This window comes from Rhinolophus sinicus, chromosome 14, assembly GCF_057876585.1.
Source record: "Rhinolophus sinicus isolate RSI-liver-muscle chromosome 14, RSI-T2T, whole genome shotgun sequence".
Taxonomy (NCBI): domain Eukaryota; kingdom Metazoa; phylum Chordata; class Mammalia; order Chiroptera; family Rhinolophidae; genus Rhinolophus; species Rhinolophus sinicus.
The window spans coordinates 31202730-31223826 of NC_142514.1; the positions used below are offsets into that span (position 1 = coordinate 31202730).

At 51.0% G+C, this 21097-nt stretch overlaps 1 protein-coding gene across 7 annotated transcripts in view; it reads right to left on the bottom strand.

Annotated features, from left to right (window-relative positions):
• Positions 1 to 21097, bottom strand: part of ERI3 (ERI1 exoribonuclease family member 3) — a 122613-nt gene that overhangs the window by 66016 nt on the left and 35500 nt on the right. For all 7 annotated transcript variants that reach the window (XM_019751163.3, XM_074334604.2, XM_019751159.3 and 4 more), the window contains 2 exons: positions 18991 to 19050; positions 14403 to 14494 (listed from right to left, as the gene is read on the bottom strand). In XM_019751163.3, the coding sequence (XP_019606722.1) occupies positions 14403 to 14494; positions 18991 to 19050 (152 nt within the window). The remainder of the gene's footprint in view (positions 1 to 14402; positions 14495 to 18990; positions 19051 to 21097) is intronic.

The following is a 21097-nucleotide window of genomic DNA, read 5'->3' on the forward strand; positions in this document are numbered from 1 at the left end:
AGGCGAGGTGGGGTGAGGAAACTCTGGCACCAATCCCAACAGGAAGCTACTTCCTGACAGATGTCAGGGGCCAGAGCTTATTATAATCTCCATTTTACAGATGAGGACATTGAGGTTGAGAGTAGTAATGTGACTTTCCCAAGATCATACAACTAGTAAGTAGCAGAGCCAGGACTCAAACCCAGATCTCTTAATTTTTAATAAAGGCCCTGCTCTTTCCACAATATCATGTAGCTTCTCTGAAGAAGGGCTGTTCACCTCACTGTCTGCTGTATGTCCTCTACAGCCAGGCCCTGTCCTTCCCTTCCACTCTCTCCCACTGGTACACATGCACCTCTGGCCTGGCATGGGCCACAGCTGCCATGTAGCCCGGAGCTGGGCTCCAGGCCAGGGTGAACCCAGACTGGCAGAAAAAGGCCTGGGAGCGAGCCAGGCCATCACCTGGGAGTCTCCACAGCTCAGAGGGCATGGCTGCAGGCATAAGCCTTCCCTTGGGTGCCCTCTGTGCAGCTCTGATCAGCAGCGTCTGATCTGGCAGCGACCTGCTATGCAGGGGGCAAATGACATTTAATTTCCTCTTGGTTTCCCTATGGTATAGACGAAAGGCCGTCACCTGCGTCTGGGTCTGGCAGCACAGCTGGAAGTGTTCCCAGACATGCTGCTCTGGAGAGTTCCCAAACAGAAACCAGAACACAGGCGGGTGCAGAGGGACACCCCATAGGCCAGGCTGCCAATCCTCCCAGAGAAAATCAACCTCAAATCTGCATTGCCCAGCAGTTGCTCGAAGCCTCCAAAGGCACTGTGTGTATATACAGAGGGTGCCAAAAAAACGTATACACATTTTAAGGGAAAAACTATTAAAATTGTAATACTCTATGTATACCGATAACAAAAGATGAATACAAGTCATGTGTATACATTTTTTGGGCACCACCAGTGCACAGAGCCGTTTTGCGCCACTGCTTTCTGGCCCATTGCCAACTATCTCTACTCCCATCCCCCCACATGGAGCCCATGTAAACGACTACATGAAGCACACAGTGCCACAAACACCCCGTGGAACAGTAAAACATGCACCTTCCCAGTGCCACAGACCCCCCATGAAACCAAGTAACCTGTATCTCCCCCAGCTCCTCTCATAAAATAAGACAAGCGCCTCTCTAGGGTCCCTCCCAGGGCAATTCTTGCAGCGAAAGGGCACAGTGCCCCACCTGTTGTGACTGTGGGACGTGCTGGAGCTGCCTCCAGGACCTGGACAGAGCTCTTTCCCAGACAGAAGGGCAGAGGCCCCCAGCAGGCAGCAGGGAGTGGGACGGGGGAGGAGCAGTAGACGGAAGGTTTCCAGGGCACTTCGGTTATCTCAGCGGATGAGCTGCTCTCTTCCTGGCCAGGAAAACTGGAAGCTCCTTAGCACTCTGAGACCTCACTCATCCCCTCCTACAGTCTCCACCTGGCCTGTGGCCATCTTGACCCTTCGCCTGGGCTGCCTTTGTGTGGCCTACAATGCCCTCTGGAGGCTCCGTGGAGACGCATCCTGCAAGCGGTCAGGATCGGATGCAGTCTGACCTCTGCTCCAATACACTCAAGGGCACACCTGTTCCCCTTGCCCGCTGGCAGGTCTCCTGTGCCCTGATCCAAGCTCCCTTCAATCCTTTAAGACGTGTGGGCACTTGGCCTACACTTCTGGGTGGGGATTAGAACAAGGTAGTGGTTTCTAAACTGTGCTCCATGAAGCTTGAGGCTTCTCGTAGGGACTCCAGGCTACTTTGTAGACTGGGGGAGAAGGAAGAGCAGGCTGGGCCTGCTCCCAGCTTCGGCCAGAACAGCTCAACTGTTGTATATTTTGTAATACTGGGCTTTAATTTTTTTTTTAAGTTTACTGTTAAAAAAATACTATCCATTCAGTCTCTCTACTATGCTCCTGTGGGTTCTCACAGCTTTTGTTTTGTATCTTCTTTGTAGCATTCTCATATTCTACCTCACTTAGCTTACGCTAAGCTCTTATAATTATACGCATGTGCTCTTTCTGTCCTGATCACCTGGCAGTCAGTAGTTACTGGGCCCAGAGCAGCTCCCAACAGGGGCTAACTTTAGGTTACTGCTGGAATGCCAGTGCTTCCAAGACGTGCACCTTCGATGGCAATTTCCAACAGCATTCCTTGGAAGGGAAGAGCTATAGTGGAGGGTCACTGACATTTACAAGAAGGTCCTAGTGAAGACATGTGGCACCATGCACTCTTAAATCAACAAATGGGACACACCCACTACCATCATCCATCACCTAAATCAACCTCCAGGGGACGAAAGAGAATTTTGCATCTGGTCCGTCTTTGGGCAAAATTCGTCATATTCCAATAGGAAATATCACTCATTAGAAGTTTCTAAACCCTAAATGTGGGACCATGGGAACATAGGATGATGCTCCTCAGCTGAGTACTTGAGGGTCTGTCCCGTTAGAGGGGTCATGAGGACTGGAAGTGGACGAAGCCCCTTGGCCCCATCAACCAAACCTACTGTCGACCTCCTCCGGCCAGCTTTGGGGCGAGGGGTGGGGGGGCAGGGGACTGTGCTCCTCCTAGCTAAGCCACTTGTTAATAGGCCCTAGATTCCCTTATCCCTGGGGAAAGGAAGGCAGCCAGGAGCCCTCCCCCTTCCCCCCATACACACATGCCTCCCAGCAGGGCCAGCGAGGACAGCCATTAGTGTGTGCCTCAGCAGACAATGGGGAGGAGAAGTCTCCAGAGCAAAGGACAACTGCAGCAATTAGAATGCAGGGAGGTTCAGAAGCTATTTAACTGGGTGACCCCTGAGGTCGCTGCATCTGACTCCCATCCCTGGATAAATATTGTATGAGAGGGGAGGGGGGCGAGCGAGGGAGCCATCCGAGTGCTGCTCCTCCTTCCACTCCCTTCCCCATCCCACACGGCTGCCTCCAGCCACACACGCCAGGAACATTATTTACAGCCCTGACAGTCAGAGCAATCACTCTGCTAACCAAGAGGGAATGGACAAAGTCGACTTACCAAAAATTGACTATGGCAATTGAAGAAGAAACCAGTGCTGGTGGGGGAAGGGAGCTCAGCCAACACAGATGCGAGGCTTCTCTCACATTCTGGAACACACACTCTGCCACCCCAAAAACATTCACTGGCAGGTGAAGCTGGTCCCAACTGGCAGACAGTAAATCAGAAATGGAGCATGCTTCCACCTTTGGGGGGCCTATAATGGAAAAACTCCTGGATCTTATCACTACCCAGGTGTTCCTTAGTAAAGATGGGAGTCCTAGCTACCTTCCCAGAGGAAGCGAGACTAGCCACATACAACACTTATCCAGCTGGTCTCTTAGCTGACCTAGTGGGGAAAAGCAGGCAAATCAGACACAGCAGAAAGGGGTCAGGGTGGGGGATGAAGTGGAGAGTGTCTGAGTGCGGACTGCGCCTCAGCCCCCCCACTGCCGCTCCTCCAGTCCTGCTCTAATGCACCCTGACATGCCTCTGAAGACAGAGAGCTGTTTGCAGTCAGCACCGTGATTTGTTAGTAATTATTTCCATGGTGTCACATTGCTGTCACTCTGTTAACAAAGAGACAGGCTGCCTCGGGCTGCCTGCAAGAAAGAATCGCAGAGAAAAAGGCCTGTCAGGCTCCCGGGATTCTCTGGGCTGGCTGGCTTTCTTCCCCAAACCAACATCCTTGCAGGCTTTGGAAGAAACAGTTTTACAGAACTAACAAGTCTGAGTCGTGTCACCCTTTAGCCAGGGACACTGAGAATCGATCCCACCCACTCATAGGCACCCTCCCCAAAGCCCTACAACTGAGCCCCAGAGTCCACAGATCACTGAGCCCAGGGCCACTAGGCAGCCAAGCATTGAGTTCCCTGGCCTTCATCTCGCGAGACCCCTGCTCCCTGACTTCTTCCTCACGGGGCTGATCGCAGCCTCTCATGGGCTCTTAGGAGTCTGACAAAAGAAACCTATTGCAGACCACACTGAAGTAGCCGCCCCACTGGCACAGACGGTGGTTAGGGAGAATATGATGGCAGGGCACCCTCCTTCCTTGAATCTGCCAACCACAGTTCAGGACCAAAGCTGCTCAGGTGCCAACACCTCTGTAGCCCCCAGCTGCCTGCACACCTGCGAGGAGATCCCCACAGAGCCGCCCTGTCGTTCCCAGTGCAGCACCCATACTCGGAGAACTGCTGCTTTGCTTTAATGCAAAGTAATGTCTCCATTACCCTGGCTGGGAATTAGAGGACGGATCGGCAAGCGCTGACAAAACAGAGGTCACTCACCTTACAGGCATGGAAAGTTGGAGATTAATTCTCTCCCCTCTCAGAGGGAATCAGACTCCGGGATAGTGGAAGGGAAGTACCGATATTGAGAAACCCTTTCATTGCCAAGCAGCAGCAGCAGCAGCAGCAGAAAAGGGAGACCAATGCCCACAAGCCCTAGAGAGGCCCTGTCAAGGTGGCAAGGGCCACTGCCACCTAGCTCCTGTAGAATCCCACAGGACAGAGGAGCCTGAACAAGACTAAGATGCTTCTGGCGTCGGGGTCCAAAAGGCAGAGGGCAGTGCTAGCTGCATGCACCGGAATGGAAGCTCCATGAAGGGAGGCTGTTTTGGAAGTTTTAGCTCTTTGATCACTGCTATATCCTCAATACCCAGAACAGTGCAAGGTGTAGAATGGATGTTCAATGAACATCTGCTGAAAGAGTAAATAACGAGTCAGTATGGCTCAAAGGCTACTTCCACAGGCCTGGGGCCAGCCTCTCCTTATCACAGCAGTTCAGAGAAGAGGGAGGCAGTGCAGATTCTGGAAGACACAGGGACAAACATGTGTCCAAGGGACTGGAATTAGGTTTTAACAGATGAGCGGGATCGGGAACGCTGACGGGCCTAGGGAGACTCTCACATCAGATTGAACATTCACATACTCATTCAGCAAATACGTACTGAAAGGCTAAAGAAGGTAGGAGAATAAACTGCAGTACAGTGACACAGTGAAATACTACACAGCAATAAAAAGGCTGCACTGATACATAAAACAACATGGATGAATCTCTTGTATGTTATTTTGAGCAAAAAACGCCAGACACAAAAGAGTACATCTTATATGATTCCATTTTTATGAATGTCAAGAACAAGCAAAACGAAGCAGAAGTAGTGGAAGTCGGAACAGCGGTTACCGGGCGGGGAGAGGGTCTTACCCACCAGGAAGAAGCACAAGGGAGCTTTCTGTGATGATGGAAAAGGTTCTTTAAAATGATCTGAATGGTGGTTACACGTGTGTACACCTCTATGAAAATATAACGAGCTGCACACTTCATTTGTATCCTTTATGCACCTTACTATTTCATACTTTGATTTCTAAAAGATTTTAAAAAAAGTTGGGTCTTGAGAGTCATACAAAGGGTTTCTAAAAAACAAAAAACTATCTCACACAAAGGAAAAAAATTTCCAGGAGCAACAGGCTCAAGAAGGAGCCTTCTTGAGTTCAGGGCACAAGCCCTTCAACCTTTACTCTCTATCTACCAGAGTACAGGGGCCCAAGCAAGTGGCTAAGGCCTCGGAAGATCCCAAAATGGTCAAAACACAAGGGAGTGTCTGTCACCCGAGTCCTAGGTGGCATGCCATGGAGGGAGGCCCCATGCAGCCTCCATTCCAGACCAGGCAAGCTCTAGGGAAGCAGAGATGGATCAGATGGTCAACCCATACCCCCAGCTGTTCTGAGGCTCTCTGAAGGAGCCTGTCTGTCAAATTCTGCCACAGAACATAGACCCAGATTTCCACAGACTGAAGACCAACCTGTCTTCCTGACAAGCTGGGCAAGGACTGGCTGAGCTGCCCCGACTCTGGTAGCTACGGCGAAGGTGTCAGTGCCTACAGCCCCTCCTGCCAGCAAGGTGGAGGCGATAAGAACCTCACAGGTGGTGCAGGGGAGCTCCATATGTAAGTCCAGGGACCAGAATCTCGGCAGCAACACTTGCCTCGGGACCAGTTAAGCAGTAAAGAGCCAGCCAGCCAGCAGCTCTGTGGCAGACCAAAGCATGAGTCTCCTACTGCCAAAACATCTCAAAGCCTGATTAGTTACTACGCAAAGATTTTTATCTTTTATCAGCATTTTTACTGACCGAAACTGCCATTCCAGGGGTTCCTCTCATCACTAGAGTGATTTAGACCCTATGACACCTTCCCAGGGGGTGTGATGAGGCTGCCACTGGAGGCCCACCCTTCAGCCTAGAAGTGCCCAGGCAGTGAAACACTAGAGGCTCTGTCTGCCAGGAGACAGCGAGTATTTCTCCCAGTGTCCCTCTAGGCCCAAAGTCCTTCCAGAGCAGACCAACTTCTGCAAACTCAGGCTCAGAGGGAAAGATGCAGAGTGAGCTGCCTGTTGACCTGCAGCTCCAAGACCACATGGAGAAGAGTGGGAAGGGAGCACAGGCGAGGAACAAGGAGCCTGCTCAGTCTCCAGAGAAACCTGCTCTTGCCCTAGGGCCTGCCTATGGGAAATGAACAGTCCTCAACGAGGCTCACAATCAGGAGCCCTTTTCCCCAGTTCTAGGCCCCAGGACAGTGCAGGAAGAGTCTCTCCTGTGCTTGTTAGGATGCTGGCCCCAGAGACACGGTGAGCTCTCAGGTGGAGGCGGGGCGCCCCTCGCTCCACCAAGCCCTAGAACTCTCGGCCCAAGGAGCTGTCAGGCTAACGAGGCTACCCCACCACCACTCCATCTGAGCGCGACAGGCTGCACCGCACGACTGGCTTCAGGTGGCTCTTCTTTAATTAATGGCATTCCAGGCTCTGCAGGGAGCTTCACCCTACAATGAATGGCCCTCTCTCATTAGAAGCAGGCCTGCCATGATGTATTCAGGGCGAGGGCCAGGATTCATTTCCCTGTCTGTGGGTTGGGGTTGGGAGGGAGGGGAGAGGCAGCAGGGACAGATTTATATCGAGTGACTTGGATTAGCTGCAGCTGAAACATGACCCCATCAACTCAAGCTGCCTTCTTGGGGCTAACCTGATGTACCTCTGCTGACGAGAGGGCTCTAGGGAAGCTGTAGGGAGGGCAGAAGGTCTGGTTCTTCTTCTCTCTGGGCTTCGGCTGCAGCTTGAAAGCCCAGAATTCCCATACAACCTCCAGAACCCCCTCCCCACCCCGACATACACTTTGTGTGCACTGGGAGCCTGGCCTGCCTGAGCCTCTTCATGGCCAGGAAGCTGACCCACTAGCCTCAGAGCTATCGGTCTAAGGTCTTTACCATGGCTCTGAGCTGGCTCTCCTGCTTTCTGTAGAAAATACCCTCGGGCAGGCTGGTGGCCCAGGTGGTTGGAGCGCTGCGCTCCTAACACCGAGGTCGCCGGTTCGATTCCCACATGGGCCAGTGAACTGCGCCCTCTACAGCTAAGATCGTGAACAATGGCTCTCCCTGGAGCTGGGCTGGAGCAGCCATGGGTTGGTGTGCTGCCATGAGCGGCCGATGGACAGCGTGAGTGGCCAGCAGCCGGCAAAAGCTTCTGGGAGCTCTGCTGTGACGACCGGCGACCGACTACCTCAGCCTGGGGGAGCGCAAGGCTCATAATACCAGCATGGGCCAGGGAGCTGTGTCCTACACAACTAGACTGAGAAACAACAGCTTGAACCGGAGTGTGTGTGGGGGGGGCAGGGGGTGACTTAAGGGGAAAAAAGAAAATACCCTCACTCCCTACCTCAGAGAAGGAGTACACAATGTGGTGATGCCCCCATAGCTGCTGTCTGGACAGGACCCAAGCATGTTTTGCCATGGGGCATCTCAGACCTCAGGCCACCCTGCCCTAGGGCAAAGGCAGGCATCATCAGTCTGACATGAAAACATGCTGTCAGCCATCACCTCACTATGGTGATCCATTAGGCTGAACCGCACCTCCGGGGTGGGGAGATTCTAGGCAATACTACTCTCCTTCTCTCCATCTCCCCCTGGCAACACCTCATAGAGATCACGAGACAGCAGAGTTGCTGGAGTCTTCTAGGAAAAAAGGAAAACTTGCGCCTTCAGCTGCCTACGTTTCCAATGTACTTCTCAGAGCCTTAGAAAGAAGACCAGACCACCTGTACTCTGCTAGCTTTAGGCCTAGGTAGGTTCAGGCTGGTAGCAAACCGCACACAGCCCTACTAACTCCCCCTGCAAACCCCCCTAAATATTTGATATTCAGTTTTGCTTGTGCTCGGGAGAAAAATCATACTTCAGAGCCTGCCGTCTATACCTCCTCAGCCCTTTTCGAATGCCCAATTCACTAAGAGAGCCGGAGGGTAGGCCCCACCTGCCCCTGCCAGCCAATCAGAAGCTTGCTTTGCAGGCCTGCTGTGTCCCTAGGAGGGCCAGGGCAGAATGACTATCATCTGTACACACACCTATTCCATGCCATCCACTCTTCTCCTGGGCCCTCGTGGGGGAGCATTCATATACCCTTCCTTCCCTACTCAGAAAGAGATGTAGCTCAGTTCCGCTTTGCTAAGCCCTATTTGGCAATGTGTCTAAACACATGCAAACTTAATTAGTTCAAGAGGAAAGCCCAAGCGCTTGCAGTGACAGATAAAAGTATCGGGAAATGAGACAAGTCAAGACTGCCAGGGAGTTCTTACTCAAGCCCCTTCCCCCAGCAAGCTGCTAATCAAAGGTGACGCAGCTCAGTGCTGGGACCCACTGGCATACCCATAGGTCCGAGGCAAGGTTCTCATGTGACATGGTGAGATGCCTCACATGCTTTCAAACATACTACGGGACAGAGGTGCCCAAAGTAATACTGGCAGTGGTTTCCTTAAGACAGATCTGAGGATTCATTCCCTTGAAGGTCTTCAAGGAGGCTCTCAGGCAGCCCCCAATCACCCTGCCCCCCCCACACACTTCCTGGCCAACCATGCCCCCACACCAAGAGGAACATAATAGTCCAGACTTCCACCAACACCAGACCAGGCAGCAGCAGCCAAGATGTCAGAGAACTTCCCAAGGCTCTGCCTCCCCGTGCAAACTGAGGAGAGGAAGCAGGGCATCACAAAGCCATGGGCTGCAAAGGAAGACAGAAGCAGATGGTCGGATGGCACAGTGGTTCAACACATGGTTCTAGAATCAGAATGCCGAGGTTAATATCCCTGTCTTGCCACAACCTAGTTGTGTGCTCTTGACAAATTACTGACCTTTCTGGGCCCCCGTTTCCTCATTTGTTTAAAAAAAGTTAATAAAAAAAACTTATGTTACAGGATTGTGGTAAGGATTAAATGAGATAATGTGTAACTAGCACAGGAGGACTCCTGGTATGTAAGAAGCAATAAATGCTGGCTATCTTTACTATCTGATGTAAACTTCTCCAGTGCAGTCCCAGAGGCACAACTATCTCAGAGAAAGCCCTTCACACTGCTCTTCAGACCAAACTCTTCCTCCATGGCCCAGGCCTACGGGCCATCTCATCAAATACTTACCACGGAGGTGACAACATGCAATGCTGACAGTGAGAAAATCCAAGCACTTCCTGGTATTAGCAGCATGGTTCTCTAACCCCTCACACTCCAGCTGGTGCAGGAAAGCCCGAGATTTCTTCTTCTGTTCCACTCTCCCTGAATCTACCCACTATCCACCCTTTGCCAGGGATTCCAGAGGCCCACTCCATTACTCACTTGTCATTTATTCAAGAAATATTTACTGAACAACTACTACATGTCCAGCATTGTCCTAGGGTTACAATGACGCTCACAAGCTAGTGAAAGAGACAGACGAGTAGAAGCAGCTACAATACAATTTCCTGTGTGAATGAGTACCTGTGCTCCACGTGCCTTCTCCAGGAAGATCCTGAGAGAATAATGTTACAGGGGTCCCTAGGAATTTGGCCAGCTAGAGCATCTAACTGGGGGGTGCGGGGGTACATAGACAGTACTGAGATGAGGCTAGAGAAGTAAGCAAGAGCCTTGAAAGCCTCAATAGACAGTGTGACTTTGCCTTGCGGGGTGTTACGCAGGAGTATGACATAATCTGCTGCAATTATAAGAATGGAGCACAATACAGGAGACTAGAGTCAAAGAGACTAGTTAAAAGACTTTTGTAATAATCCATGAAAAATATGGTGACCTTAACTAGGGCAGTGAAAATAGGGATGGAAAGAAGGCAATGACTTTGAGAAACCTCTGGGAGGAAGAATTGACAGTATTTGGCAATTAATTGGTTGTGGCTAGAGAAAGGAACCAAGGACGATTCTCAGGTTTCTGACAGAACTACTGAGTAAATGGTCCCAGTCATTATCTGAGGGAATGGTAGAGGTCTAGTGTTAGGAGAAAGACAACCCCTGAGCTTTAAGCGGCCTGCGGACATCTAGGCGGGGACAGATAATAGTTAGCTGGATAGGAACTTCAAGTTCAGACGGCAGATGGAGCAGTGTCTTTTCTCCAGTGGGATCTCTGCTGCCATGTCAGTTTCCATTTTCAGTTGCAGAGAAAGATTAGACGACATCAGCATACAGAGAGAGGATAGCTGAAGCTAGGGCAAAAGATGAGATCACTCTGGGAAGTGTGAGTATGCCGAATAAAAAGAACAGCTAGGACAGAGATCAAAGAAATGCCAATATTTAAGAAACACAAAATTTAAGAACCAAGGAAAGAAGCGTCTGTAAGACAGTGTGAAGGAAAAGCCAGAGAAAAAGGAGACATAAAAACGGTATAGAGCCTTTCCGGAAGGATGAAGTAGTCTCCTCTGATGAATGATGCCAAGAGGGCCCAGCCTTCCAGCCATCGTCTATTTCCTACACACACAGGGCAGTCACCACCCCACAGTTCTCTCCCAGGTGTGTGGTTCCATCACTGTGGGACTTCACTCCAGGTGACTGCACTCTCTGCCTTCAACTGTCTTGGCCATGTGACTGCAGCCCCGAGGGCACCCTCAGTAGTCCCCATTGAATGCAGGCTCCTGATAAAACTGTAATCTTACCCTTAATCTAAGTGAGCATCTTTTCATCTCCAGACTTTTCAAACGTGAAGTGCGCCAGGCCCACATGTGCGGAGCACCAGCACAGGGTGTAGGGCGCACACCTCACGAGGAAGGCACCCGGCATTCACACATTCCACCTCCAGTGCGAGGAAAACCCTATTCCCGAACTGAGGCTGAGCTAGCGGAGGGTCCTCTCAATAGACTCTGAGAAGGCCCTGGACCCTGCTTTCCCCGAGCAGAATCTGATTATCCTGAACTGATCCTCTCCAAAGGGCCACTTCCCAGACTGCACAGAGGGCCAGGTCTTCCCTCAGCTCAGCTCTTCCTTACCCTCCTCGATTTCCACCTCCAGCCCCTATCTTTCTGTCTTCCTGATCTGCCCCTCTTCTCAGACCCACAGGCCACTGGGAAAGACTCTGGTCTAGCTTCTCAGCCACTGTGCTGTTCAGCTGGGGAACCCGTATGTTCAAGCTACAGGTTAAAATCTGAGTTCTTCAAGGGCGGTGCCCGTGCAGGTCACTCGTCACTCTGCACCAGCGCCACCCTCCCACCACGCTAAAAGATGGAACCCCTTTACAGAGACGTTCCTGCCTGGGTACGCAGAGAAGAGAGAAAATTGGTGAAAGAACAGTAAACCCCATGAGGGGCGTCAAGAAACAGCTGGTGAGGCAAAGCAAAGGTAGGTCAGGTAGGGAAGGCAAGGTGACCGAGGGCCAAAGTCAGAACAAGTATCTTTAGCAAGTTTAGAAAGACAATTAAACCCACACTTCGTAAATTAAAACCCACCTAAGCAGGATCTGTGACTATAGCATCAAAGACCATGTAAACCTAGAGTATCAACTCATCCAGCTTTGATAAAAGATGGACACAAAATGATTTTGTCAGGACGGAAGCAGATTTCTTTTCTCCCACGGGATTTCTGCTGCCACTTCAGTTCCCATTTCTCAGTGTCTCGCTCACTAATCAGGCCCTTTCCAACAAAAGTGATGTGAAGCTGGTTAGGGAGTGAGGGGGGTTGGGAGAGAGGGAGAGGACAGCAACGAGGAGCCATGGCTCTGGGAATCCAGAGTGGGAAATGGAAATATTTGCTGAATTCCTTAGACTGAGTTAAATCGGAAAATGGATGTCAAAATAAGAAGTAAGCCACATACTAACATGTTGTGTTTAACGCCACCCTTGTCAGCCTTTACCAGGCGCAGAAAAAGGTGATGGCTCTGACGAGAGCCATCTGACGAGAGGTTCCAGGAACAGTGATAAGCTGTGCGCTGTCACGCAGCGCTACTTAGGTTTCCTCTCTGGCTGTTTTTATTTTGTTACACATTTAATTAAGAGCCTTCCCAGCAGTTATGCGCAGTCCTGCTTCTAAAAGGCAGCCACAGAGCTATCCTCCCCCCGGCTCCTGCCACCTGACATCTGCTTCCTCCTGCACACTCTTTCAGGGCTTCACTGGTTTTCCCAGTCCAAATCCAAACCGGCATCCAAAGTCTGCCCAACCCATTTTCGTTTTTTGAAGCGACGTCATCTTAGCATTCACTTCTGTCTAGCTAAGAGTCTACCAATTTGGGCCTCAGTTTTTAATTTTGTTTTGTTTTTTTCATCTATCAAAGGGAGATACCACCTCCTACCGGAGAAGATAGGAGGACTAAATGAGATGTGGTATGAGCTCATGAAAATTTGGTTTCCTTTCATACATACTCGGATTCTGCAACCCAAACCCTCCTCTTTATTACATCTCTTCTTGATTCCATCATTTCTTGTGAAGATGCAGAGAAGCCTTCTGGGTCACCTGAATCTGCTGGGCCCACCATGCCGAGGAACAAACCAGTGCCGCAGACTGGAATAGGCCCGACTCCGCGCTTAGGAGGCCCAGCCTGGGAGCCCCCAACCTCACGCACAGGATTATCTACTCATACGGGAAAGTGCCAGGCACAGTTAACACAGAAGATTCTAAAATGCAGGTGCTTGGGACATGAACACACCAAAGAGAGAAAACCACTGGCACAGTGGGCATCCTGGGCGGCTACCTGAGGCACCGGGCCTCTGGACTGGACCACACGAGTGCTGGAACCTGCCCTACCCCAAAGAACGTCTATGCTGCCCAACTCCACACAAGTCCCTTCTCTGTTCCAAGTGCTCAAAGCTGCCCAGGACACCATAAACAAGGACAACAGCCATCCTCCTCCTCACCTTCCCACGGGGAACCCTCCTCTGACTCATGTCTGCCCAGCTTGTGTAATTTCATCTGGGAGCACAGAGCTCCTCTGGAGCTGCGTGTGCAAACCTAGAGGTGTGCAGCTAATGTGTGTACACGACCCAAGGGCCGTCGATGAGGGGTGTGCACGCTATGTGAGCGGGACTTGTTCCTCCTGTCTTACCTAGAGAGTTGGTGTCCAATTGCAGGCTTGATACCTAGCTGGCTGCATAACTTCACCTCAATGCCCAGCATCCAAAAGGCATAGAAAGGACCATGAGGAGAACATAACGCCTGATTTGGTAGGAAATGTCACTCTAGAACCACTACTCCTCACCCTCCACCAACACCCCACCCTATGCTCAAAAGCACATGCACGCACGCACGCACGCACGCACACACACGCACACTGCTTGCTGTCGCCTTCAGGCACAAAGAACACAGAGGTATCGATTCTATCCATCCTCAGCAAACAGTGCCCCCACCACCTCCACCCCCCTTTAGTTCCCTGGGGGCTTTCTGAAGCCAGGTATCCATGAGGATAGACAAGAGGCAGAAGTGTCAACCCAGCCAAGGAACCAGTTCTATCTTCCATAACCGGGGCGGGATCAGGAGACAAAGAAGAAAAAGCAGTGCGGACAAAGGAGGAAAGAGGAGGCTGGTGACTGGGGCAGCTTCTTAGAAGCAGCCCTTTCTCATCCCACCGCTGGGCTCTCAGTTGTATCCCAGATAAGAGGGCAACACAGTATAATGGTTAAGAGAAAGGACCCTGAGCCAGGCTGCCTGGGTTTGAATCCTAGATCTGTGTGTTCTTGGGCCAATTACTTAACCTCTCTGTACCCTAACTGCCTCATCTAAAATAGAAATAATAAAAGTACCTAGGGTTACAAAATGAGTTACTATTTCTAGAGCACTTAGAATAATAAACACTGTACATTTGGTTAAAAAATAAAGACCCTTTTAACTCCTTCCTTCCAGAGCAATGACATGTAGTCCTGCAAATGAAGGGCTATCCTGAGCAGTGAGACCTGGCAAAGGCGGGAAGGCCCAACAACAGCAGTCCCAGTAGGGTCTCTGACCTGTCCACTCCCTGCTCCAGGGGCAGAAGGCAGGGCTCCCAACCCTCTTCTTACCCTGGCGGCCCGGAAGGTCCAGGGACTCCCTGACCTAGCTGCCTCGTAGGTTTGGACATTTAAACCTGTAAAAGGCACGAGCTGGTCCCACAGATCCCAAGCCCCGCCAGCAAAGCAGCCCTTCTCATACTCACATGACTTTTAAGTCCCAGTCTCCACAGGTGACAAAAATTGACTTGACGTTTGGATCTAAGAGGCCTTCTTTCGCCATCCACTCATCGACCCTCTGCAAAGTACACAACAAGAACAGATGAGATTTTCCTTTTATTTTCCCTGAGTCTGTGAAGAGCCACAACAGTGAAACGCAGATAAGCTGCTTGTAATCAGAGCAGGAGAAAATTGTAATCTTATCCAGCCCTGGCTCCACTCCGGGCTCTCAGCCTTGGCTCTGAACTATGGAGGCACTTGCAGGAAGATCCTACAAGCCCAAGTGTTGCGGGGAGGGAGCCCCTCCACACCCCTGTTAACTGGCAGCCCACCCCACAGGATAAGGATAGATCCCAGTAGGTCAGTCCAAACACCTTTGGTTCTCAAACAAAGCTACAGCCTAGCACAGGCATGGGCTGTCCTGAGCCACGAGACTACGCTGGAAGGAGGCCCCATGCATGGACTCCGATCCACAAGTTCATTCACTCACATACTCATTTCACCCTCCCACCAAATGTTTATTAACCAAACTTATGAATTTGGTTGTCACCCAAATGCAAGTGAAGTTATTTCCACCATAAGTCTAGAAAAAGAAGTCCCTTTGCTGAGCGGGAGCCGTATCCTGACAACTGGAATAGCACGGCCTGCTCCAGTCACTAAAAGCTCACAACGGGCCCCAGACTTTGTATTTCTCCTCTCCTGGTTGAGGATTCAAATCCAGGAGATTCTTTTGAAGGCTGAACTCAATTCCTAGACAGGGAAAGAGATCGCTCCAGATACACTTTAAGTCTATCTTGCCTTCATCCCTTTGGGTTTTATTATTAGCACTCACACTGGCAGTACAAATACTAAAACCAGTGTATAACAAGAGAACTATCACGAAGCATTCATGGAGCATCGCCTATATTTCAGGCGATCCCAGGAGTGGGGCAGGAGAGCACAGCTCACACCACCACTCCACTCACGCAAGAGGACTGTTTCTAAAGGCTGTATCGCACCGTAATTAGAAACGCAGGATTCAAAGTCAGACACATCTAGGTTCTAACCTTGGCTGTTCCATATCCTGGCTGTGTCACTGATGGGAAGTCATTTAAAAGTGACTTAACTCCTCTAGACTTCAGTTTTCTTCATCTATAAAATGAGGCAGGACAACTAACCTTATAGGGTTGTTTTGAGAATTAAAGGTAATAATGTATTTAAGTGCCTACCACAAAACAGACAGTAGAATGAGAAGGGGAGAGAGGCAGAGCATCATAACACAACATAATCGATGCAGCGATGGAGAAGTGACCAGACTGCTTTGGGACCAAGAGGAGGAAGTGGCAGCTCTACCATTTACAGGGAAAGGAGTCATAAAGAAGGTCGTGTGATTAGGGCCTTGGTGGCTGGGTTGGCTTGACAGGGTGGGACACAGGGAAGGGTACTCCAGGCAGAGGCACAGGTCACTCACTGCGCACGTGAGAATTAGCCGTGTAATGTCTGCCTTCCCCACCAGACGGGAAGCACAGCGAAGGCAGGGAGTCTTCTTCACTGTGTTAACCCCTAACCCAGCGCAGTGTCTTCTCAATAGATATTTGCAGGTTGATTCAAATACGAGTAGGGAGTAATGTGACCACAGTCCACAGTGTATGGAAAGGAGGGACAGGAGCGGAGGCCGGCCCGTGACAGGCCCTGTGTGCCTGGCAGGTGAGGTGTACACGTGAAGTAAGGTTACTTCCGCAGGTGTAGGCCAGCTCCCCGGGCCTCAGAGATCCTGGGAGCCTGGCCTGCGTAGGCCCAAGGATCCTCTCTAGTTCTGTGGCTACAGCTGTCCACCCCCCGGAACATCAGAGCTGCTCCCCAATGCCAGACTCTTCACAGTCGGTATACGAGAGAATTCTCCTCAGCCTGAAGGTCTCCCCAGCAGCTAAATTCCGTACCTTCTGCTGAGTGGTTTGTCTCCCCAGCCACTTTGGCCTAACCCCTTGCACAGGCACAGACACACACACACACACACACACACGAATGCACGTACACGCACACATCCTTTCCCCAGGGTCACCTAAAGAAAATAAGGCAGACTTTACATAAAGAGGTAAGGCAAACCTGGAACTCCCTAAGTCACCGAGCGTTCTGAGTCACTGGCCTTAAATCCCCAAGTGAGTGCCCCACGTGCAAGAGGGGCTCCCCCATGTCCCGGTGCCGGCACAGTGGTCCCAGAAAACACTGCAGGACAGGACAGTACTGTCAGGAGGACGCCCAGCAAGACCGGGCCGCCACCATGAGCAGCACTTAACACCCACTGGGGTCCCTGGAAGCTTAGGGCCTAGGCACCCACTCATGCCGTAGACACTTAGTGAGCACCTCCACTCTGAGCCTCTTCAGGAAGTGATACCACATTTGGAAGCAGGCCTGCCCTTTTCCTCCCACCTTTCCTACCCACTTGAATGGATAAAGGGTTGGAAGAACCATCAAGACAACCCCAATCAGCGGGGCCAGCCCACCCTCAGCTACGGGAGGTCTAGAGGAGCCCAACTTAACCTACTTAGAACAGATGAGTCCGGTGGCTAGATGGGTGGTTGATAGGTGGTTACGGATGGATAGATGAGTGGATGGGTGAGGGACGAATGTGGGGATGGATGTGTGAGTGGATAGATGGATGGGTTTTCAGGAGCCTAGAAAGTCCATCCAGTGAGCTTGTTCTGGGATGAGGGAATGACCATCATTCAGTCATGTATCCTCTTTCCCTACAGGCTCCAATGGCTCCAGGCTGGACAAGGGTGGTGGGAAGGGATGGCCAGGCCAATGAGCCAAATTAAGGAGGGAAAAAAGAAAAAAACAAAAACAAATGAGTCAGGTAAACATCTAGGGCCACCTGCTCAGGGCCTTGGTTAGGACGAAAAGTTAGTTCTTTAGCTCTACAACCAATTCAGGGCTTATGGGACAAAGCAGAGCCCGGTCTAGTCTCCTTGCCTTGCCAGAGACTCCCTATGCAGGCTGAGGCCAGGAATCTCCCCTTCCCCACAAACTATGCTAAAGTAGCAGAAAGAGCTTTGGGGGCAAGACGCAGAATCCTCTGAGCATCCCTCTCCAGGGCTGGCTTGGGGTCCGCAGGAGCACATCTCCCCCTCAACTGGCCCTGGTTTGCTGCTGGCCCAGAACACGCCTCTTCCTCCCAAGGCCCCAGCCAGAGACATTCCAGGGACAAGCTGCCCATCCTATGCCTTCCCTCAGGAGCCAGGCCCTTGCTGGGGACGCTGGCTGGGACAGAGGGAAGGATAGATAGGTCGCCTCTTCCTCCTTCAGTCTGCTCTAATAGGGATCAGTCCATGCTCAGGAGAGCTCTCAGTCATAGCAGTGAATATTCTGTCAAGAAAAAGAGGGTCAGTGGGGTTGGGAGACACCTCAGAGCTCATCTTATCTTCTCCCAATCCATTGCAGGTACGCTAACCCTGACCTAAGCCAGAGCCTGACTGGTCACAGAGCCTGGGCTTGTACATTCTCAGGGGCAGCGAGGACAGTCTGCCACTGGGTGAGCCTAAGCCTGTCTCTCTGACCCAGGCTCCATCCTGAGGAGCCCCAGGAAATTCAATCTGCATTTCTCTCTCCAATGGGACAAGCCCTCTCGGCTAAATACAGAGCTCTCCCTCCCTCTCCCTGCGACCACCCTCCTTCCTCTAGGCTAAGTACCTCTGAGGCAGATGTGCCTGCTCTCCCCCACATACTGTGCTTTCTCCTGTGCTTTCATAGGCGCCGAGCTGTGGGTGTATTGGTCTTGAAGATAAATAAACCACCTAAGGACATCCACAGGCTTTTTCTCTTCTCCCTTCCCCCTAGAGAGAAGGGAGTGGTAGGGGATCTTCTCCTTCTCTGAAAACCCCACGCAGAGGGGGCTGGGAGACTAGCTGAGGCCGAGCACTGCCCTTCCTGGTTCCCTTAGGCTGGAGCACAAGCAGCATCTTAACCTTTTCCCGCTCCCCGAGGAGAACATCCTAGAAGTATGGTCTCTGCCAAGGGTTCTAAAGCCTTTAATTTGATTTCCCTCACATAGGCAATTGTTGTAATTATTCTGATTAGGAATCATTACCCAGTGCAGCCTCTGTACCCCTGACAGGCACGATGCATCCCGCGGCAAGCTGTAGTGGGGCCGACGGGCCCAGCCGCTCCTCCTGGAGGAGCTGACAGCAAACAAAAGCCATCGATGGGGAGTTCTGGCTGAGTTAATGAAGTGCTCACATGCCACAGGAAGCCAACACTAAAGCTAAACAAAAACACCTCCAGTCCCCGGGGCCAGTCCCACAGTGCCACAAACGGATCCCCTACTCTCCAACCCGCCCAGCACAGGAAGGGGTGGGGGCCCTCCACCAGCCTCCTGGCAGCACTCGGACACCTTGTCAGTAACCCTGACGGGAACAGCTGGAGATGACAGATCAATGGTTCAATACTCTCAACAGCATGTCACTGATGTGACAGCAAATGTTATTCTAATCAAGCCATAATCATAGTCAGATTACACGGCTACATTCTCAGGAGGGGAGGGAGGGAAAGGCGGCAGGAAGGGGTCAGAGGTCAAGAATTAGAGGTCACTTCACCTACCTCCAGCACTTGCTGCAGGCTTGGCTGACCATCCACCATGGCTTGAATGATCCCGGTGAGCTGAAAGGAAAAAGAAAGAGCCCAAAGGGTGGCAAACTCACAGCTGGACTGGATCCTTTCCTTTCTGTTTTGCTCCTTCTACTGTGAAGGGCTCTGACCTGCACTACTTTAGGCCGAGAACCCGACAGAAGCTTTGGGAATAAAGTCTCAGGACATACTGTGAACTTCCCGACAGCATCCTGCCCTGAAATGGGGATATACAAGGTATGTCTCATACTTGTTTCCGCTTTCACTTGCCAAAATAAAAAAAGATTTTATGTATCTTCTGTATTCAATAGGCTCAATAACTCCCCACAAATTATGATCTGAAGTAAATTCACCTCGAGCCTTCAGAGAGACTCCTTTGGAACTTGGGGAATGACCACACAGGACAGGCACACTTGGTTTTACTCAAGTCCACCCCTTCTCTGGTTCTCAATGTCCAGTATTTCACCCTTTAACATCAGTGAAATGCTGAGGGACTCCCACACGCATCCACCCTTTACCCTGCCAAGTTACCTCAATACCAACTAGCCAAGCAGGAAACAGACACCTTTAACTGATGGGGAAAACTCAGGTAAAAAGGCCGAAGGTACCAACCTGGCCTACAGAATTTCCGACTTATGGGACTACGCTCCACCTGGTCAGGCCTGGGTTGAAACAAGCTTATTGCTTTATTTTATTTTGAAGTGAAAACATCCCTCAAGCACCGACTAGGACGGACCGCCTGGAGGCTCTGAGGCAGGAGGTCCCCATCCACAGACCTGGACCAGCTGGAAATCACCATGCCTGCCATGCCCCTGGCTACTTCCAGAGAGTAGCACTGAAGGCTTGCTTGGAAACTTCTTGTTTTTTTTTTAAGTGTTGGGGGGGTGGATTAAACTCCAATTAAACTTTAATTACATTTAATGAATACCAAATACCCAACTCACAGAAACCTCTGGCTCTAAGAGGGAAGGTTATTTTCTCATAGCAACTTACATGGAATGGTAATACACACCTTTTAGGAAAGAAATTTTCATTTTAAGAACGCTGAGTTCCTCTAGGTGGGTTTCTGTAGTTCATCAAGTCATTATTAGGTGGTATTTTAAGGAAGTGTAAGGACACAGCCACTCTATTTTACATTCCAGAAACTGTTTTTATATTAATCTGTATTTTAATTGGGTAACAGCTGCTGCCTACAGACTTCCCATGGTCTAAAAGGAAAATAAATTAGAAAGATTAACTACACTGTTGTTTCGCACGGCTTTAACCCACAGCATGCCCACCCGGCTGGCACCTCCACACCCTTTCCTTGCTTGGGAGACCAAAGAACTGCCCAGCAGAGGGAGGGCCTGAGCCAAAGAAAAGCAAAGGTGGTCCACTGAGGGCCGGGGGTGGGGGTGGGGGTGGGGATGAGCTCTGGGTCAGCAGCTCTGATCTTGAAGTGTTAAGACTCCTTTTATTTAGTCAACATCTCTTCATGGAGAGTAGACAATGTGCTGGGCCCCATTCAAGGAACTAGGGGTCCAGCAGTGAAGAAAAACATGAAAACCCTTGTGTGCTTCTTGGCAGCCCTGTTCCTACGCCCAGCCCAGCCACACCCAGAGCCTGCACACCTTCCAGAGCCACACACTGAGCAGGCAGTTGCCCTGTGTTTTGTCTCAGGCACGCAGGGGCCAGAGGCCAGAGTAGACTTGTCACCAACTCCGGGTCCCATATCCAGATGACTGACAACTGCCCATGTACCCACTGCTGCCCTTTCTGGCCCAGCTTCTCTCCGTCTTAGTTCTTCCAGGGCTGAACCACATCCCCAAGCTTGGAACTATGGCTTAGGGTCAGGACTATCTTGCAAAAGAGGGCCCACAGCCACTCTTACTTCTTGTAAACCTCCAGGGTCTGCGTGCCAGTCTTATGTCTGGTCTGACTTTTTGGGGCAAGGGTAGGGCTACTCCTTTTGGCTCCTAAGAGTCACCCAGATGAGCTGAACACCAAAGGGCTTCCAGATACACAAGGCAGCCTTGCCAAGAACACTCCCTCCTTGGAGATGGGACTTAGGTTCGCACCTGTGTACCCCAGAAGCACCTGC